At 42.4% G+C, this 20,997-nt stretch overlaps 2 protein-coding genes across 3 annotated transcripts in view; one reads left to right on the forward strand and one right to left on the reverse strand.

The window, feature by feature from the left end:
* LOC124474215 (WD repeat containing planar cell polarity effector) overlaps window positions 1–15,081 on the forward strand; it is a 29,989-nt gene extending 14,908 nt beyond the window's left edge. The window contains exons 7-13 of the mRNA XM_047030171.1: window positions 452–551; window positions 3,294–3,408; window positions 5,256–5,353; window positions 6,034–6,062; window positions 6,338–6,367; window positions 8,620–8,713; window positions 14,928–15,081. Coding sequence (XP_046886127.1) covers window positions 452–551; window positions 3,294–3,408; window positions 5,256–5,353; window positions 6,034–6,062; window positions 6,338–6,367; window positions 8,620–8,713; window positions 14,928–14,998 — 537 coding nt within the window. The 3' untranslated portion in view covers window positions 14,999–15,081. The remainder of the gene's footprint in view (window positions 1–451; window positions 552–3,293; window positions 3,409–5,255; window positions 5,354–6,033; window positions 6,063–6,337; window positions 6,368–8,619; window positions 8,714–14,927) is intronic.
* otx1 (orthodenticle homeobox 1) lies at window positions 11,906–15,079 on the reverse strand. 2 transcript variants are annotated; one of them, XM_047030172.1, is made up of 3 exons: window positions 14,983–15,079; window positions 14,420–14,571; window positions 11,906–13,611 (listed from the first exon to the last, which is right to left on the reverse strand). In XM_047030172.1, exons 1-3 carry the CDS (start codon window positions 15,077–15,079, stop codon window positions 12,871–12,873), a joined length of 990 nt encoding a protein of 329 aa, XP_046886128.1. In that variant the 3' UTR covers window positions 11,906–12,870. The 2 variants fall into 2 exon arrangements, with proteins under 2 accessions (XP_046886128.1, XP_046886129.1); XM_047030173.1 differs by having other exon boundaries at window positions 14,953–15,079.
* Window positions 15,082–20,997: the final 5,916 nt, after the last annotated feature.

Genomic DNA, 20,997 nt, shown 5'->3' on the forward strand with positions numbered 1-20,997 from the left:
GGCCGCAATACTGTCTGAGTGCGATACAGCGGCGAGCTCTGCTGGGCGTAATATCTCCCCTAAAGAGAGAACACTACACTCCGCGAAAGGTGAAACCTTCCCTCGAGTCTGTGCGTCTCCGACTTTTTTTTTGGGGGGGGGGGGGGTGGGGGGGGGGGGGGGGGGACTTGGAGGGGGGGGGGGGGGGTTGGAGGGGGGAGGCAGATAAATATCTGTCAGTTCCAACCCGGCGAGGGCGAAACGGCCAATTTCAAAGTTTCGAAAGGGAAGCGGCATTTCATCCTCGTCAGATGTGCAGCTTCAAACAAGTCATTTCATCTGTTTCTCCCTTTTGGGGCTCCTTACAACCCCCCGAAAAAAACACAGAAAAAACTATTGTCACTGGAGCCTACATTCATTTTAGATTCATTTTAGATTAACGCTCTGTGTGTGTGTGACTTTACCTTCAAAGGATCTCCATTATGTGGCGTCTGATAACGGCGAGGTGGTGCTGGCTGCGGTGGCGAAGAGGAAGGCTAATGAAATCGCCGTCTCCGTTATGCCTGGTGCAGGTAGGAAAATCTCAATCAGGCGTGCAACAATGGAAGGGATGTGAGTGGACGGATACGATAGTGTAAATGTTTGGGATGGGGCTTTAACCAACGTTGTCGTGGCTCGGCTTTCTGGTGTTTTTACATCAAACTTTGTTTTAACACCACCGTAATACCTGAGGTGCTATATCTATTACCAAAGATGATATTGGCCAAATGGTGATGATTTGATGAGAAGACATTGAAACGCGTCCGTCGGCTCACCAGTGGTGGGGAATCGGGACATGTCGAAGGCCCGGTTTTTGTTGTTGCTCAGCTCCAGGCTGCCCTTTGACACACACTCCTGAGAGCACATACCAGAGGGGATCAGGCTGGGTTCCTGATTACACTTCTTAAACACATACACACACACACACGCACACATACACATGAAAATACACTGTTTCTCTCTCTCGCACACCCACACTCTGTCTCTTTCTCACTCACTCACACACACACATACACATGCATATACTCTCTTTCTCTCTCTCTCACAAACACATACACACACAAACTCTCTCGCCCACTTCTTACACACGTCTCACTTGCACACACATGCACGCACAAACTAGACACAAACTACACACACAGACTCGGCACAGACATCTCCAGTGCTGATGGCCGTGTGGACCCATAGCCATTTCCAAGGAAGCCAGATGAGCAAGTTTGATGAGTCCTTCACAGATGCTTAGAGAACACCGCAAGGCTGCCTGAACTCTCAGACAGGCAAATGAGGCCAGCGAGGTATTTAACTCCTCGCAATAAGGTCAAACCCTGGAGGCTGTGTGTACGACTGTATATGTTTAGATCGCCGGTCTTTTCACACACGTGCCTGTGTGAGAAAGTGCTGTTGTGCGCACACACACACACACACTTAGGACACAGCGTGCACACGCACTCTCCTAAGCCTCTTAATTATGTCCTCGATGATTTCCCTCTTTCGCCTGGAGCACGTCCTATCCTTGGACAGAAGCGCTTGAGAGATGGAGGAAAGCATGGGTGGATGGATGGAGGGGTGGGGGAGGGGTGGGGGAGGGAGGGAGGGAGGAAGAGAGGGCTAGCTGGCAGAGGGGGAAATGAGTGAAGGTCTGCACCGAAGCACTTTGCAGATGTTTATTGTTCAAATGTACCAATTACTGTAGATTTGATTGTGGATTCTCATGTCCTCTGCCGGGGCCCACTGCCCTTCCACTCCAGCTTGTCTTCCTCACCTCAACGCCTCTGTGGCTAGATCGATGAGTGGTGTGTCTGTCTCTGTGTGTGTGTGTGTGTGTGTGCATGCACGTGAGCAAGGCATACAGTACAACGTCAGTGGCTAGATTGATGGAGTGTGGTGTGTTGTCTTGGAAGGCACTTGGACAGAGCACACTAACGCGGCAAAGCGCCTCAATTGCCAAATCGATAGTGTGTGCGTGTCCGCGCCCGTCTCGGGGCTGCTGGAGATGACACGCATTCAGAACGGAGCATATTAACGGAGCAAAGAGGCCAGGTCATAAATAGACAATGAGCGGCTAGCGTTTGGCGCTGGGCTCGAGTGAACAGGTGTCTCGCTTTACACACGCCGGCACAGCCCCCGGCCCAGACGTCTCGCTCCGTCAGACTTCAGCTCAGACTACCAAGGACACGCACACACACCCGCTCGCACGCACGCACGTGGCAACTGACATGGACTCACACACCCGTGACTTGCTGGCTAACATATATGTGTGTGTGTGTGTGTGTTACAACGTATGGATGTTTGGGCATGTGTTTATATAGATGCAAATGCATGTCGAACTGAACTGAACATTTACAACAGCAAAATGATGATGTGGTTGAATACACATTCCATTAACATGTGAGCAGACTTCCCTGTGAGTCATCACACACACACACCGAGTACAAACAATCTGGGATTCACTCATTTCCCTCAAGTTAAAGATCGTTCTTCGATGCAGGTAGGGTGGCGGCTGCGAAAAGAACCAAACGCTCAAGAAAAGGGGTAAAAACGTCCCTACCATTGCAGTGGCATCGATATGACACCTACAGAATGTTTATACAGATGTATGTGTGTGTGTACAGATGTGTGCGTGAGAGAGAAGGGCACTGTGAGCCTTGAAATATTTAGCAAAGCCTGTCTAATGGCCCTTTACACACACACACACACATACACTCGCCACGATTCCCAACAGCCCCTTTGTGGCGGTGCGTTAAATCGCGTTGAACCGCCTGGCTGACAAGTGTGCTGATTTGGTTAGATACTCCATTGTGAGCTGGGTACCAGCGAGCGAGTGCGAGGGAAAGGCTCTCCTGCTCTGCCTCTTCTCTTTCAGCAGCGTTTAGCCAGGAGGAGACGGCAGCTTTCCCGCCTTCTCCTCGCCCGTTTCCCCCTCACAGTGCCTGATATGGCTCCAGGGGCTTTCAATGGAAGAGGAGGGAAGCTTCATCTCTCCTCTCTATCCAAGATCCTCCTCCTCCTCCCTCTCTCTTTTCTCGTGGTCTTGAGCGGGGGGGGGGGGGGGGGGGGGTAGCCTGTTAACTCCAGTGTGTCGGTGAAGGAGTGTGCCGCGCGTCCCCAGCACTGCCTGGCTCGAGCCGGCGGCTTTCTATCGTTGAAAGGGGGGGGGGGGGGGGGGGGGGGGGGGTTCTCAGGTGAACAGGAAATGTAGGGTCTTCTTAATGTGACACAGATTTGCCGACCCCCCCTTGACCTTGTGTGTGTGTGTGTGTGTGTTTCTACTGTAGAAGAATCCCCAGCCAATCTGAGGGGGAGGAATGGATTGTGTCAATCCGGAACTACCGCCCTGCAGACAGACAGGAACTCGGATGCAACGGGACCACCTGCTCAACATAACCTCTGGTCAGTGGCGTGTGGGGGGCCCCGAGTGTGCAGGCCACATGTGTGTACCAGTGACTGCTTAACCTACTCATCCAACATGTTCAAAGATTGTTTGATGAATTGAATCGTCAAGGGCCAGTTTGCCTAATCCCTGTTTCCCCCATGTAGACCCATCAATGACTGTTGTAGAAGAAACACTTGTTGTTGACCATAAAATACCATGCAGACAGAGTGTGACTGGAAACGTACACTGTACACAAACAGCCGCCAGATAGGGCAAGCCATGGCTGGGTTAAAAGAGAGAGGGAGAAAGAAGGAGGGAGGGAAAGAGGACATGGATATGAAGGGGGGGGGCAGTTTACAGTTGTACACCAAGTAACATATTGAGTATTTATGTAGGATTTGGGTTTATTAGATAAAGGGCTCTTGTTCTTTTTATCCTTATAGGCTTTTCATGGCTGTTTGACTTCAACACTGACGACTCTGTCCCAACACCACCCCCCCCCCCCCCCAAACACTCACACACACACATACACTGCACTCCTTCGTTTAAGCCCCCTCCATCTATCCCAAATCCCCCCCGTATCTGCCAATTTAAACAGGCAAGGCCCAGAGAGAGAGAGGGTGAGAGAGAGAAAGAGAGAGGTGGGGGGGGGGGGGGATAGATGGACTTAAGCTCTTTTTTTTTTAAGGCAGTTGTGTAAAAAAAAAAAAAAGCAGTAAAGAGGGTTAGGGCGATTTGGCAGCCAAAGGCCCAGTTCAACCACACCGGGTCTTTCCCTGTACAGTGGAGGGCGGCTAAGGCAGCCGATCACTTTACCTCCCCAAAGATAAGTCACGCACAGAAAGAGCCTGCTTTTTTTGTTCTTGCTTTGTGTTTGTTTGTCTTCCTTTTTGGACATTTTCTTATATTAAAACCCTGTCATAATCTGGTCTCCAATGAAGTTTTGCCTTTTCTCATGTGAAGCCAATGAGAGCTTAGCGACATGGATTGTGTGTGTGTGTGTCTGTGTATGTTTGTTGGGGGAGTGGTGGTATTATGGTGCGGGATTTCCACGTTTGGCTCGCATAGCTAAAGAAGAGACAAGAGAAGGAGATGAGCATGGGGGTTTGCCTCTGCCGAGCAGCGATCCCCTGATCTGACGCTGTCCAAAACAGGGGGGTGGGGGTGTCTGGGAACCATCCCAATGTTATTTTGACTGACGTGAGAAAGAAAGTGCTCTGCCCCTCTCTCCCTCTTTCTCTGTCTCTCTCTATCTCTCTCTCTCTCTCCCTCCCTACCCCTCTCTCTCCCTCTCTTGCTGCTCTGCTAGTACAGAAAGTGGTTGATGTTTTTATTTAGTGGAAAGCTAGTCAGTCCAGCAACGTATCCAAAACCAGTTTGGAGCAGATGGAGATTGTCCCTCAAAACACTACAATACAAACAGTGTCTGCTCTCAAAAACACACACACGATAATACAAACACGTGTAACACTTACACACTCTGATAGTGGGCACACTGCTGTGTCTGGCCTTGTTCACAGCCTGCTGGTTGAGAGGCCTGACAGAACCTGATCTGACTCTGGGCCTGTGGTTAAATCCTGCTTGTGCCAGTAGGGAAAAGTCACTTTGCACAGGTTGAATTTGTTTGGTTTGAGATCCATAAACCTCACGCACATTTTTACAATTTGACCCAATTAAGTATCACTTCGCTCGTGTAGGATCCAGTACCATCTGGGAGACAGAGTCCTCTCTCATATGTGTTTGAAATTAAGAGGCTGTGACCAACGTCCTTATGTTATTTGATCATTTGCATTCAAGACGTAAGTCTCCTTGCTTGATCTGGAGAGTGTCTGCAGGCTTCTCATGTTGGTCATGTGATTGTCAGTGAGGAGCCGAGGAGACGGCAGCCAGTTGCAAGCACACCTGAGACCAGCGCACCTGTGACCATCAGAGCTGCTCCCACCTGGCCGTGGACATATACAGGTGTGTGGGGTTTTTCCCTCTCTCTTTCCCACTCGATCTCTCCATCTTTTGGTCTCTGTCCTTCGAGTATTCTTTTAACTGGAGTAAAGCACGCCTATCATTGTAAGGTAGCTCCTGGAAGATTTCGTTATTTGTTTTCCAGGGCCACATATTAGCCCCGCATAAATTCTCTGGCGTCGTGGGGTGTGTTTTAGTCTCTAAATGTAGCCTGAGAGCTCATTTCCCCAGATTTCAGATATCCAAGATGACTAACTGGCCATTTAGGGAAAATAGACATTAGTAAAACATTACTCGTCTTTCTGCCTCCTCTCCCTCTCTTCTTCGTAATAATTCCATTCTAGCGATTAGCAATTGTCTCGCCACCGAATCGCTCTGTGATTTGGTAATCCAGACTGTAGGCTACTGGAGGGAATTTGCATCGCCTTTTTAAAATATCTGCATAACGGCAGGGTTTTAATGTCAATCATAGCTGTATTAACGCATGGCTCAACCCTGGAGTGGTGGCCTTGAGCGACAAATTCTACATATTCAGATCGTGTGAAGGAAATGTCTAAAACATTTAGATTGAACTTGTATTGATTGTGTGTTGGGTGTATGTACTCCTGGCCCTATGCATGTAGTGTATGCCTGGCCCAAGGTGCCCTGCTCATGTTTGTTAAATGTTTGTGTTTTTAATGCAGAAAACAGCCTTGTCAATCAAGATGATGATGTAAGTTGATTTTGGCATCTTCATACACATACAGTGTTTTCTCTGATAAAAAAAAAAATACTACTTCAGCCATTATGATGCTTATATAAATAAATACATACTTGTAGCTCAAATATAGACAGGCCTAGTATTAAACAGAGAGTAATGGAGAATATTCCAGATCAATGAAGGTTAACAGCTTGAAGTGGGTCACCATAATTTATGTAAATATTGAAATGGAGGGGGTCTGTTTTGGAAAAAACTTTAACCTATATTTCTCCTTACCTTCTTTCCAGGAGAAAGAAGAGACAGGGACACTCAAAGTGGTACATTTTGGTCTCGTTTGACCTTTTTTGACATGAACTGACGGTAACTGTCTTTGAATGGTGTCAGGGATTTGGTACACATTTGATATCTTTTGTAAATTATATCTGATGGCAAGAAAAGGAACCAATGTATTTTTTTACATAACTTAATGGTGAGCAATCAACTACTGGTACTGAATAAAGAATAGTTGTGAAATCAAACCATTCACATACATTGAATGTAGAAATAAGATTTGTGATTCTCATCTACCTTTGAATCTATTAGTACAAACATAATTCAGTTTCAATTCTCCGGAACACAATGATGCACAACATGTCTTACTATTACTAAGCATACTGAAGAAGCGACCATGGTTTTCTCTCCTATCTCTCGTGATATTGCATGTGTGGGTACGTGTATGTGAATCTGTGTGAGGGTGAGCAACTGCTTGTGTGTGTTGGTTGAGATTACGGGCCGCAGTTTTATTCATGAAAAGGAGCCAACAAGCGACTTTAAAGCATGGCGCCGAGCCCCTTTCCTGAACAGCAGCCATAGCCGTGTCAGAGCTGTCGACGCGCTGCGCTCGCCGGCTAATCTGACAGCACCGAGCGAGCCCTAATCCCTCCCTGTATCGTAATCTATTTACTTTGCATTCTAAGAGGATTTCCACCAATACATATACAAGAACCAATGCTGGAAATGGACAGGAGATCAGTGAGGATGCTTTTCTGTGTGCTTTTTGTTTTGTTGACTTTTCCAAAAAATCTTTGTATGTTTTGGGAGTCAATCCCTTTGCAAGAGGGACAGCTGAAAGGTATTACATTTGCAACTGATACTATTACTTCTCTGTTGTAAACATAACATGTTACATTCCTTTCAGTAATACACTCTGGTGGCAGTTGTTACAGATAAGTGTCATCTGTCATTGCCTTTAGTGGATCTCCTGACACCTTTTTAATTCACCATCCACTGGCATATTATCACAGAACTGAATGACTTGACAGCTCAAATGGACCTTCAAAATTGCTTAACAGTCAAGTAACACACATCAAGCTGATGGTTTATTATGGCATTCTAGCATAAAAAGCATGAAAACTTCTAAACAACGACACCGAAAAAAATCTTTCAAAGACGAATGTGTGTCCTTGGATGACACGTTTAGGCTGCTGTTGACTATTTTATTGGGCTAGCTAGAAAGAACAACTGTATTAAACTGCTTATGAACATTTGCTTAGTATGGCTATATAGCTCACACTTGTTTTAATGTTCAAATGGTATTGTTTTAAATTGAGTATGACTAATGTTTAAAGTTCAATAGTTTTATAAACCTGACACTGAAATGGTCCGAGACCCCCTTGATTGGGAAGTGATTTTAGTGATACAGTTAAGTAGTGTAGGCTTCGTAGTAGTATTAGCCCAGTGACCTTGTTAACATGTATAAATGAATCAGGCCTCCAGCACTCCTTATTATCCAGGTTGTCTTTCCCTCCGTGCTGCAGCTGTTCCATTTGTGTATGGCCCCTAGCTGTCTGGGGAGATACAGTAACACATGATCAGATTTAATGATGGGACTAGATCCAGTTCCTCTCTGTAGAGTTGTGTTGTTTTTCTCTGTGTGTGATGGGAGTTTGGTTCCTGGTCTTACGTGATTGAGCAGTCCCTCAGTAAAATGGGAACTTTCTATAGACGGGTTAGGTCCAATATATTATTGATGTGTGATGTATTCAACCTAGTCGTAGCCCAAAGTATTGTGCAAGTATTGTGCAGAGTGATCAGGCGGATTTTAAATAAAAGCTTAATTGCGCCCCCCCCCCCCCCAATGAAATGTATCACAATAACCCATATTTCACTGTTTTTGACTGATAACATCATTTCTGTAAGTCATATCATCAGCATGTGGGAAAGTGTGAACAAGTTATAGTCAGGTGAAATCACTCTCATTCTGATTGGATTTTAAGAGCAGATTGATTGCTGTAAAATAGGGTACTATTTGCATATATTGAATGTTTTTGCCAATAAAAGCTTTAAAAACTTATGAAATGTGTATTATTGTTTTCCAGTATTCTATATAGACATGATAAATGTATCCACAAAAACTGAACCAGACTTTGAAAAACCCAATTTGTCACTGCCCATACTTTGGGCGAAGACTGATGAATCAGGCAGGTTTGGTGTGTTGTGAAGGGATGTGTTCTAAGTGGCCACCTATATGCTCTCTCCCACAATGCCATTTCCTGTAAGCATTGACAAGGGTCATTTACTTCCTCTACAGAAGTGGTTCGGGGCTGTTTCCCTCCAGTACCTCTCAACCACACTCCTCTTCCTCGACGTAACCATGGATGTTAGTGGACGATTATGGAAGATTTGTAAGTATTTTAAACATGATTGTAACATATACATTGATTGTAACATACTGTAAGCAATAGCTTTTAAATTACATTCAATCAGTCGGTCAGAGTGTTGAATTGAAACCTGGACTGGATCAAACTTGTACTTGTTTTCCGAAATGTCATGAATGAAAGGGGTTACAGAGTTGTTTCACCATGATTGTTTGTTGTTGACTGCAATGCTATCCTGTGGGAAATTATTCTCAAACTTTTACTCCATTTTTGTGAGAAAAAACGTCAGATCCAAAACAATCAGCCCTTCAAGTAGAAATGTTGGATGTATTCAAATGTCACACCTTCCTTCCCACAAAGAATAGTATCTTGAAGAAAGTGTCTGAATGACTGGTTGAAATGTCCCCACCTCCCCCGCACCCACAAAATAACCTATAGGTGCCCTTGTACTTTTAACACCAACCACGATTATTGTTTCCATTCCCTCATGAACCTATTGTTCATTGACAAATAAAACAATACCAAATACCTCATCTCTTTCACAAAAGCCTTCAGGCCTTGTCTGACAAAAGCATAGAAACCAGAGATTTTGCCCCCACCATACCCATGTCAGTACAGTTGACCCGCGCTTAAACTCTCGGTAAATCTCTTCCGAGGCCCCTCCCTCTCACTCCTCAGACCGTCCTATCAACAGTTAAGGATGCAAAGGTCTGGGGACAACTAACAGCTTATGAATACTAGTTAAACATTTAAGTTTTTGCCTTCAAATACTAGACAAGAAAACTCCCCTCGCTCACAGGCTCCTATCTGATCTATCAATCTCATACTGTGTGGTATCTGTTCAAAACAGTATATACATTCATGCACTCATTGCACACACACACACACACACACACACAACTAAGTCCATTTCGTTTCACACATGTATAACCCACACATGAAGGAGCCCATCAGATCCTAGATGCACACACACACACACAGCGATATAGATCATATCTACACATGCAGTAAGGTTCACAGCTATTCCAGTTTGTGTCCGGGTAAAGTGAGTCTGCAAAATGTCAACAGGTATTTGAAGCTAACCAAGGGGAGTAGTCGGCCCACATACAGACACACACGTCCACTTGAGTTGAAGGGAGGCCATTGGGTCAATTGTTCACGTGGGGAGGTATGGTGCAATCGATGGCCCTATCGGGGAGACCATCAAAAAGGGCTCAGGAGGAAGTGTAAAAACTGGGAAATGCAACACACACACATCATTACTCCCTACTACCAATCAATGGAGTCATATGATTATTTTATTAACAACAATGTGACTAATCTTTCTCCTTTGCTCAATGTTGGGTGGCCTTTTCATCTCAGTATCTTTGTTGACATTTGCTTACCATTCAGTGCAAAAGCTAATAATACATGATAATGTATGAGTAACTGTCTGACTTGCATCAGTAAGTCTCATCTAAAAGAAAAAGGCAAATCTAATTGGGGGATATTGTTCAGTAAAACATTTGATAAATGAAACCTGAATTAAGTGTAACAACTTGCAAAAACTGTCTGTGTGGAGTCATGTCTTCAAAGCCACATGGCAGTTGACCCTGTGTCTATTGTTTATATCTTGAAATGATTAGCTAATCAGACATTGTGTTAGTAAAGCTTGTATTTATGATGTTGGTGAACTACTGATAAGGAAATTACTAAATATAGAGGAGCAATTCAGCATAATTGATCTTCAAAGATTTACATGCCAATTGAACCCAGATTTTGGTAAGATCTAGTCTTTTGTTTACATTGAGTGATTAGTAACCTTTCACACAGTATCACAACGAAATAATTAGAGCTCTATAATTTCACTTTAAATAGATTTGAATTGAATCTGTGGAGACGGACATTTTCATTATGCCTATTAATTAATAACTTTGAAATGTTAATAACAAACCGACGTAAAATTAAACTTGACTGTAGGTCTCAAAGTATTGATAATAATCCACGTTCTGGGTGCATGCCTGAATTTACAGTTCTAGGTACCAAGAGCTACCATATTCTGATTTATGTTCAAGAATGGGCAGGTGCTCCACGTAAGAGCATGGGGCTACAGGATTTTTTTAACCTATTCCCAAAATTGGTTGCTGTTTGTTTGATGCAAATTTGACAAATCCGCTCGTGTTTGTGTACAGTCGCGGTGCTCCGCAAATCTTAGCTCACGCATAGCCGAGCAAACATGTTTAACGTTCTCGTTGGCAAGGTATTTATTCAGCTGCTACATAGCCTATTCATAATTTACATACAGAACACGCATCGGCGATGATTAAAGAAAGCAAAGCTGTTTATCGTTTTATGAATAATTTCAAAATGAAATAAAAATAGACTTGTCTATGGAGATCAATCAATTTAGCATTTTTCAAAAAGCCACTCAGTGCTTTTAACGACTTAAGTTTATTGAAAAAGGGTGAAAGTTCATGTCTTCATTCATTAAATACATTTTGGGGACATTGTTCATCGATAAGCGTGTTCCGTTGCTGCATCTTGTAGGCCGCAATCCACCCTGCCTTTTATGTGAATAAATTGTTAGGCTATAGGCCTAACAATTTACGCAAGGACAAACGCAATTGAAAAAAGTACGGATGCAATTCTCGCAGCATCTCTCTAGGTCTCCTCTGTTGCAAGGCCCCACGCCGACTCTGTTGCAAGGCTATTCTCCATGTGTCCTTCAATGTTAAAACATGTAAGTCTAAACATCCCAAAGCACTGCCGATTTCCCTCTATTTATTGAATGGGTGTATGCCTACGAGTAACCTCTCACACACTCCATCTTCACATTTTGACCCGATAACCTGGCCCCTCCTACGTAATTACCGCATTAGAGGCGGTGAAATTCCTTCAGGTTATTTTGGATAAACACACTCGGCGCTGCGCGGAAATGCCGCGCTGTGGTAATTATCACGTTATTAAGTTGGCGTTTTCAATTAGGCCGCGAAATATGTGCATCACGTAGCCTAATGTTTAAGGTTTGGGGACAGAAAAAAAATTAAGCAGAGAATAAAAATAAGCACCACACATGGGCCTAGGCCTATGCATTTCCAACAAAGTTGCATATTGTCCATCTGATTCATTTTAAACCAAAGTATAGCCTAACTAGCCTACTACAGAATTCGTCGGAGTAGGGTAATTTAGAGTCTAGACCATAGGAAACTGTCTTAGACTACATAAGCCTGGCCAAATTCAAGTTAGGGGAGGAAACAAAATCCACTATGAAAAAAATGAGTTAACTGAACTTTATTGGATGGACATGTATGTAAGGGTTGTCGCCTTAAAATACATTCAACATTTCAACGGCATTTGGAACGGTTAACATTCTCAGGCTAATGATTTGACTCCAACATCAAATCAAGTGCTGCTGTAAAAAGTTGTCACGACAAACATGCCCAAATTAAGAGGCCTGTTTGAGAGTTTTTTCAAATAGAATTGCAACCAGGACCCAATCTTTTTTTTTGCATCAATGTTTTTGCTTTCATTTCTCCATTACATTGCCATTGTAACTTTTTTTTTTATACGGAAAACAATGTATATAAACTTCACTTTATATGGCCAATTTGTTCTCTTTGGAATATTTGGAAAGATTTACATACAGTCGTTTCAAAGTCTTAATAAACAATTTAAAATTCAGAAACACCAACTAAAGGTGGTCAATGGAACTGACCCAAATACATATTTACATATTTCAGCTCCTTTACGTAGCTGACTAAAATATTTTTCATCCTAAAAATAACAAATTTCAGAAATAAAAACTATACACGATTTTATTGGGATGGAGGTAAGCAGCGTACAGTGCGGTCAGTTCCATTACGCGTGCGGACGGTTAATCCTTGTCATTAGACAGGAGCACAGCGTGAGCGAAGACGCTGGTGGTCAGACTCACAGGAGTTTGGTTGAAACATTTTGTTTTTAAAACAGTTTAGTATATAAAGATCTTCCATCGTCATCTTAAAACAATTCTTCATAGGCAAAAGCAAAAATTCAGTTTAATTTAATTTCTTTTGGAAGGGACGGCCAGGGTTTTAGATACAAAAAAAGATCGTTGATCATCTTCCAAATATTAAGTTATTTTTTAAAAGTCCATATACTTCTAATTTTTTCTTCAGAAATCAACACGCAAGAAACCAAAAGGAGCAAGAAAAAAAAATGTTGAATTACAAGACTTGGAACCTCCAGGAGGCCTGGTCTTTGTAGTCCAAGCAGTCTGTGGCATTGAAGTTGAGCTTCCACGAGGAGGCTGCTGTCTGCTCTTTGTAATCCAGGCAGTCAGAGGAGTTGAAGGCCAGGCCGGAGCCCCCATAGGCCTGGTGATGGTGGTGATGGTGGTGGCCTGAGGACTGGCTGATGTGGTGGTGCGGGTGGCCAGACATGGAGGAGGCTGTCATGGGACTAAGCTGGTGGGGGTGGTGGTGAGAGTGCATGGGAGTCAGATAGGAGCCACAGTCCACCCCACTGAAGTAGGAGCTGGAGGGGGCTGGGTATCCCTGGCCGTAGCCGGCTGTCTGGTTGTAAGACATGGGGTAAGAAGCGGCGGCGGCGGCGGCAGAACCGGACACGGAACGCTGCATGCACGAGGCGTTGGATGGGGGTCCTGGCTCGGGGAGGGGAGCCACGGCGGGGGCGGGGGCGTTGCCAGGGGAGATGGCGGGGCTCCAGATAGATGACACAGTGCTGATGGAGGTAGAGGTGCTGCTGAGGGCGGCCGCATGATTGGTGGAGGAGGAGGAAGAGGAAGAGCCAGTGCTGGAGACGGCAGGCGGAGTGAACTGGCCGCTACTCTCTGAGCCCGTGCTTTCCCTGGCTGGGGACGACTTCTTCTTGGCCGGGCGTGCCTTGGCACTGCTGCCACTCTGCTGCTGCTGGCGACACTTTGCTCGTCGGTTCTTGAACCACACCTAGAAGCAAAAAAGTAGTCCAGCAGTTAGCGACCACAATATAAAGGTCGCTTTCAAACTTCTGTACAAGGAACATTGAAGGCATGTTGAAGAGCATTATTTGGTCAAATTGGGGTTATTAGCCATCAATGTTAATTTCCACCTTGGCCCCTTTGAGTCTACCTGCATGGCTCCAATTTCTTACCTTGTATACGCCACTGAGATAACAGGCTATTGTGTTTCTCTTCACAGTAGGGTAATTCAATAACACCAAGCACGACAGCTCATGTAAAGCATTTTGTTTCACATGCATTTTGAGAATCACTAAAATACTTTTAAGATCTTTAGTTAATTTTTCACTCTTCTATCATGAATTTTTTGTAAGAGAGAAAAGAGAGTGAGAGAGTTGTATGGACAGTAAACTTGTGCCTCGGTCTTGAGTGAACTTTAAAATGTCCCCCATATCAAAATGTAATCTGTGCATGATGCACAGCATCTTAGCATCTATTGACTATACTGTAGTTGTGATTGTAGAAAGTATTAAAATGAAAAATAACTTTCTGTAAGTTCATGTAAATATTACATCATAAATGGAGACAGGTCAAGGGGTCAATAGCAATCACTAGTCAATTTAAGGAACAATAATTAATACTTTTTTGAGTGAGAGTATTCCAGTCATGGTACAATTGACTGGAATAGTCAAGACTTCAAGATGAGGCAAACGTTGTGTCAAACACACAAACGCCACTCACCCTAACAAGTAGCCTAAATTGAGCAATACAAGTCCCCAGAAAATATGTATGGTATCAAGTACAATGCAAAGTTTTACCTGGACCCTTGATTCAGGGAGATTGATTTTCAATGCTACTTCCTCACGCATGAAGATATCCGGGTACCGCGTTTTAGCAAAGAGCGCCTCCAAGATGTCCAACTGGGACCGTGTGAACGTAGTCCGCTCTCGACGTTGTTTTCTTGGCGTCGCTATAAAGGAAAACATATGACATTATCGACAAAACTACAGAAAAATGCATAAGCCTATACATTGCATCGTTTATACTTTCAAGCATTTTGTGGGCATAACTTTTATGCATAGCCTTGCCTAAATTCTTACTACCACTAGAGACTTCGCTTCTGGGAACTGAATGCACAGATAGTGGATCATTGGATCAAGTAAATTGTTCGAAAAATCGTTTTTTGCCTGTACTTCAATCGCACAATGTCCGTTTGAAATTCAAAATGTCCATCGAGAAACAACATTAATGAACTCAAACAAGCTGTATTTCAGACAGACGGAACGATGTAACACGATTGTTTGTAATAGGTCTTTTTTTTGGTAGCTACATTTGAAGAGGTGCGAATTGCCCAGATCCGTGGATCGGAGTTGCAGCCTACCTGGATAACCCACTGACGGATGCAGCAGGTCCATGGCAGCGCCGCTGAGCCCCAGGCCGTTCATGCCGTAGGGGGGCTGTTTGAGGTATGACATCATGCTAGAGGCAGTCACGGGTCCCCCCAGATCTTGCCAATAGTTCGATTTCCCCCGATGTTGCAGCTTGACGGGAGACGTGCCCAATGTAAGTTACTGCGAATACAAGAAATACTGAATTAATTCGTTTTTCAAGCACATGTGAAGAAAATTATGTAGGCCAAGTTATGAGTTTAATAATTTCGGTTTAATTGTGAAATGAAATATAGCCTATAGGCTGACTGTGTCGAACTGAATATGACCGACTAGTATAGAGAACAAAACAATTTTATTAAATATCCTCGTTTTTAGGTTATGTACAGACTAATGTTCAACTAATTGTTTTTATAAAATAAAATAATAAATACAGTTCATTTTCCCTTTAAGCCTACCTCCAAATAGGCCATATTTTTCCTTTGGCATACACAACAAAAATGTTTAGAGGCTGGTATAGGCTATCTTAATATCCTTATCGTGGTGTTTTTATTTATTTTAGCCTATATATTTTGAGTGCGTCGATCTACTAAAAAGTCAAACAAAGGCCAAAAATAACCTTCAATGGACGACGCAGAAGTGAGAGAAGTTAAAGGGAGACGGTATAAAAATGGTATATTAAACTGTTCTCTTTATCATACCCCATTTGATAAATAGGTCACTTAATTTACAAGTTATTGTACATGCCTTTTGTCTCCATTGACATATCTTAATTAGCTCTAGCCTATAAAACATTTTCACAAATCCATGGGCCGTACTGCGAACCAACACATTTTTGTGAACGATTCAAATACTTTAAAGTGCAGTTCAGATGAGACAAGGGTTTTATAACATTGTGAAATCATTCCGTGGTATTTTCGTTTTTTTCTTGCAACATTGCAGGCTATGCTATAGGCTATTAATGGCATATGAGATTGATAAAACTAGGCTACGTTAAATGTTAGTCTTTATGAAATTCTAAGTGCATCAAACAAGGCTTTTTATGCGCAAGACCGATATAGGCCTGATTCAAGACCGGCTATGTTCCCTATTCATCAAATGTCGGTGTCTCACAAGCATAATATAATGCACAGTTAAGTATAGTCTCGCCTTGGCATTTACCTATATCACATACTTGTCTATTGTAATCCCAAGGGATCACCGTGTTTGTAACAAGTTATGGTAAGGACAAAGTGTAGCCTAATCCTTGTATTACCTTAGATCCTAAAAGTAGAAGTGGTAGCATGGTCACGTTTCATTGTGTGTTAGATTAACATTAAGGACAGTTTAAAGATGTTAATTAATTATAGCCTATAGTGTCAAGGAGAGGAAATTATTTAGTTTGAGATGCATATCTAGTCCCGTGCAAGTTTTTCTGTGTATCCGAGTTTCTTTAACTACATTTTCAGCCCTTCAAGGCTTATTTGAAAAGGCAAAAACTTAGTGCAAATGATCCCAATTAGAATTTAGATTATACCTCCGGGGAAAACATTTCAGAAGGATCCTTATCTGCAAAATAAATTAACAAAAAACAAAACAACTTCCCAATTATCATCTAAATTGTTGAGATGACAGACGTCTCAAATCGCTTACTCGAGTTATAATTTAAAAAAAATGATCTAACCTAGAAGTGGACTGCGTTTAGCACAGGCCCTGTCGCATTCCTCGCCCACTTGTCAAGGATTTACCAAGACATTAAATAATAAGTAGTCTTCGTTCCTCTTCATAATTGCAATGGCTTATTGAACTACAACGTGAAACCTAGCCTACTTTGAGAAGTTAGCCTCGCCTCTGAAACCCTCTTCCCCGAACGCCTTTCAACTGACTAAAAGGTCCCGTTTCCCAAACCCGGGTCAAAGTTGGCTAAAAGCAATACAAATCATTTTAATATTAGCCTATCAACATCAAACTAAAAACGAGTTAAACAAAAGTCTTACCTTTTCTCTCCTTCCTTTGCCCCGGATTTACTCCTAGGAAATGAGCCTTGTTCTAAGCGAGTAGCCGTAAAATTATCCACCAATAGATGAGGTTTGGAGTGCAACCCGACAGGAGAACTCAAGCAGCCGACTCTCAAAAACAAATACGGAGACAACGCATTACCGAAATAAGCGTCGAAGTTCTCACTGCACCACGTGCACAGACGCTGTTTCAGTGTTGTGGTTTCTGGAGGTGTCCGTGGTTTTACAACCAAATAAATTAAACTAAATTACTTAGCTTGTCGTTGTGTCGATCACTGTGTTAAGGTGATTGCTAGACGGATGGAGATTGATCACCTTCTCTCTACACTGCCCCTCTATGAGTGTAGGACACCTGCCCAGATCCGCCCACTGCACCCAATCGGTGCGCGTCTTGTCTTTGATAGACTGTTGGGGCAGCCATTCTTCGCTTAGAGCGACAATCAATCCCCTCCCCTGTTGGTTGAGGACAACGAAAACCTACATTGGGTCAGGGCTTAAAACAAAAATATCTTGCATAGTCTGTAGGATACTGAGAATGTATTAGATTTTTCTGCGTTACAGGCTGGGCTAAATTAGGCACGATCAAAATATATTTTAGTTAAAAATTGTTACTTTTTGAGAATGTTTTAAATGGAACAGGTCACGAGAGTGGGCCATACTTTCAGTCTGAATAAACAAGTGGAAATATAGGCTAACGTTTCTTCTCACTTTGGGATCAACATCTAAATCAGAATGTTGCTATTCCATCCTGGAATGTCAGCATTTTAAAGTTGTTGCATATAGGCAACACTGCAAGAAGGGAGTTGAGAATTCAAAACAAGAATAACACTTAAGACCAATTGTCTTAATGTTTAAAGCTATATATAGGCCTGTGGATTTATACACAATTATGGATAGGGATACATTCTATTTCATATATAAAAATAATACTACAAAAATATCCAGTTTATCTTGTAGCAATGTCTGTACTATTATCCTTTTTTAACCAAAGGCCTATTCATTCCAGAATGTCAAATACGATATCGGCATTAATATATTTATGTTTAGAGTGTTTAAAAAGAACAAAGACTTCAAATGCCGTTGTTATAGTTTACCTTACCGACAGCATACATAGGACGGGTATAGGCTACTGAAAGAGTGGTAGCACATGAGTGTGTTCATGCGTTTTCTTATTCAAAAAAATATCTGCCATTCAATACATTTGAGGTCTTCGGGGAATGTTGCATAAATAAAAATCAAAAAAGTTAAATTTAACCATTTTCATTTTTATTGTGACCCCCACCTCATGAATATTAATGAGGGCTAATCCCCATTTACATTTCAGAATGCACTCCGTAAAGTTTAATAGGGAAGACCTCCAAACTCACAGGGACGAAATTTGAAAATAATCCAAGAAAAACGTCTGCCGATCAAAAAGAGACACGGAATAAAACACTTTGAAAATCTCACTTTTTCCAGACATGCCAACAAAAACAGTAACAGAATATCATAGAGGGCCCACTCGCCTAACCGTTCCTCAAAGGGTCGTGGAGATGCTCACAGGACGTTAATAAGGCCTTGCTCGACTCTTTTGTTGATCTCACAAAATCAACTCATTCTAATTGAGGCCTGGGCTGAAAGCGAGCTAATGTTCAAAGCAAGTGACCGCGGTTGGAACGAAATTACATTTTTACTTAGGCCTATGTGGGCTAACCAATCAAAGGCAAGGATTTACGTGGCCTCTATAGATGTATAAAGTCATCGACAAGAGCACTTTTGGAAGGAGCTGATGCCACTAAAACCTTCAATAGCTGGGAACGAAGAACAAAGTTATTTTGGAGTTGTAGGTCTGTTCTACACGAACCTAGTGATGTTAAGTCCTGGTTTATTGGGTTAAATTATGTTGCATGCAACTCCAAAGAGGCTGAGAAGGCCCAGTTCAGGTCATATTCCATCACCCTCTATAGACTATATATCCCTAATTTATGCAAAAAGGGCCCTTTTAAAAATATGGTTCTCAAAATCCACAGACTTCTTGTTTTTTCACCTGATTTAGGCTAGTTAAGACTGAGATAAACCCTTGAACAAGTATCAAGTTATCAAGTTGCAGCAACCTTTTGTAATAGAGTATTTTGTCTAATCCCAAATTGCAGTCGAATTTTCTTAATGCTGAGCTCGTAAAGCCTAGGATTAGGCAGCGAGGAGAGGAGGGGGAAAAGTTTTGTCCCTTTAGCCGGCAGGATTGGAGAGAAGCTCGCGGATGTTGTCGGTGCTTATTAAAACGATGATGCATAAAATACAATATTGTAAGAACTCAGAGCAAGAGGGAACGGTAAGGTTCTCCCTTGGTACATTTTTCGAAGCAGGGTAGGATATTCAGCGGTCGACACCTGCGAGGTGAGGCCATGAGACATCAAAGTCTCTCCAGCCACAATGCTCAGGAGATAATCCATTTCGCTCTCAAGGATTCCCAGCTTCACTATGCTAGAGAGCACCAAAACCCACTTTTACGACGCGCGTTTTGAGACTGTCGTTTTTATGCAGTCTACAATAAATGTTCACATCTTTTAAATTCATTCTTTTGTGATTGGTTAAGGACCAAAACGCGAACATGGTACTCTTAAGACAGGTAAGCAAGTATTCATTTTCTACTATTTGAAAATTAACATCGAATCTACTCATAATATAGGCATATGCATTCAAATAACATGGGTGAAGCCATTATGTTCATACAAGGATCCTCTGATAACAACATATTTTAAATGTAGCAGTGTTAAATTCGATACATTTAGAAAATAGGGCAAACTATATTTAACTAGTTTATTAAATATAAACTTTAGATAAAAAAGGGCCCATGAAAAAAAGTTGTAATGGTCCCATATCTGTAAAAATATTTTCTTTTGTAGCCTAATAGTAGGCCTTGGCTATATTAATAAATAGTAAGTTCAAATGTATCACCCCAAGTCTGTCAAGAAAACAGCCTAGATGTGATAAAAAAAAATTGGGCTAAGGCATGTGTCTGCAAATTCATTCTGCATAACAAAATGAGACCGTATCCTGTTTGTGGATATTTTTGTAATGTCAGTAACGTAGCATATCCTCCTATTCTGTAGCCCAAACGCGAATGCTATTATAATTATTACTATCATAGCCCACTTCAAATGAGTAAATCCTAACGATTTGTTAAGGCAGCAAACAAATGCCCTTCACCGGAGTGTAATCGTTTGTGAACGCTTGCTTTTTTCAGCAGATTACAACCACCCATGATAACTGTAGCATAATACAAACTAAAACAAAGCGCCTTAGGGGACATAATATGGATGTACAGTCGGTCCCAAGCAGAGAACCGATCAACAAATTAATTTGAAAGTATTAGAAAGGCCAGGGAGGACGTCGGCTGTCAAAACCCATTTTCCTTATTCAATCGCGGATGCAAGGCTGTGACCGTGGCTACACTGGACGGTCGCCGCGCCTCCCCAATTCAGACCCTCTCCTCTGCGTCAAACTGGTCGAGGGAAAACATCTGCTACGTACAAAGTGATTTCGTCTAATCTTCCTCAGAGGAACCGCACTCGGCACAGACCTCAAAGAAAACCAAACGCAAATACTATTTTATAAACATGCATAAAGCGCATGGGAATTCCACAGAGCAGCGTTTAATAAGCATAGCAAAAGAGTGTGAATACATTGATACAGCAACATACTTAAATTCAGACGAACAACAGACTGGAATAAAAAGTTACAAATAAACTTCTAATCGGTCGCAAGAACCCCCCCCCCCCCCCCTAAAAAAACTAAACAATTTAGGTAGGGCCTAAATGATGGCGATTAATAGGCTTGTGAAACGGCCGCTGTACATTCTTGTTTGTGTAAAACAAGAGTGGACAAACATACATACTGTCTTTTTTTTGTAACAATGAAATGTTAGGGAAGAGCAGCAAATAGTTTCAGCAAACAAATGCATTTAAAAATGTAGTCTTGACTAATTAAGTGCATCAAATGCAACCAAGAAAACAAATGCAAACACATGTC

Source organism: Hypomesus transpacificus, chromosome 11 (assembly GCF_021917145.1).
Source record: "Hypomesus transpacificus isolate Combined female chromosome 11, fHypTra1, whole genome shotgun sequence".
NCBI classification, from domain to species: Eukaryota; Metazoa; Chordata; class Actinopteri; order Osmeriformes; family Osmeridae; genus Hypomesus; species Hypomesus transpacificus.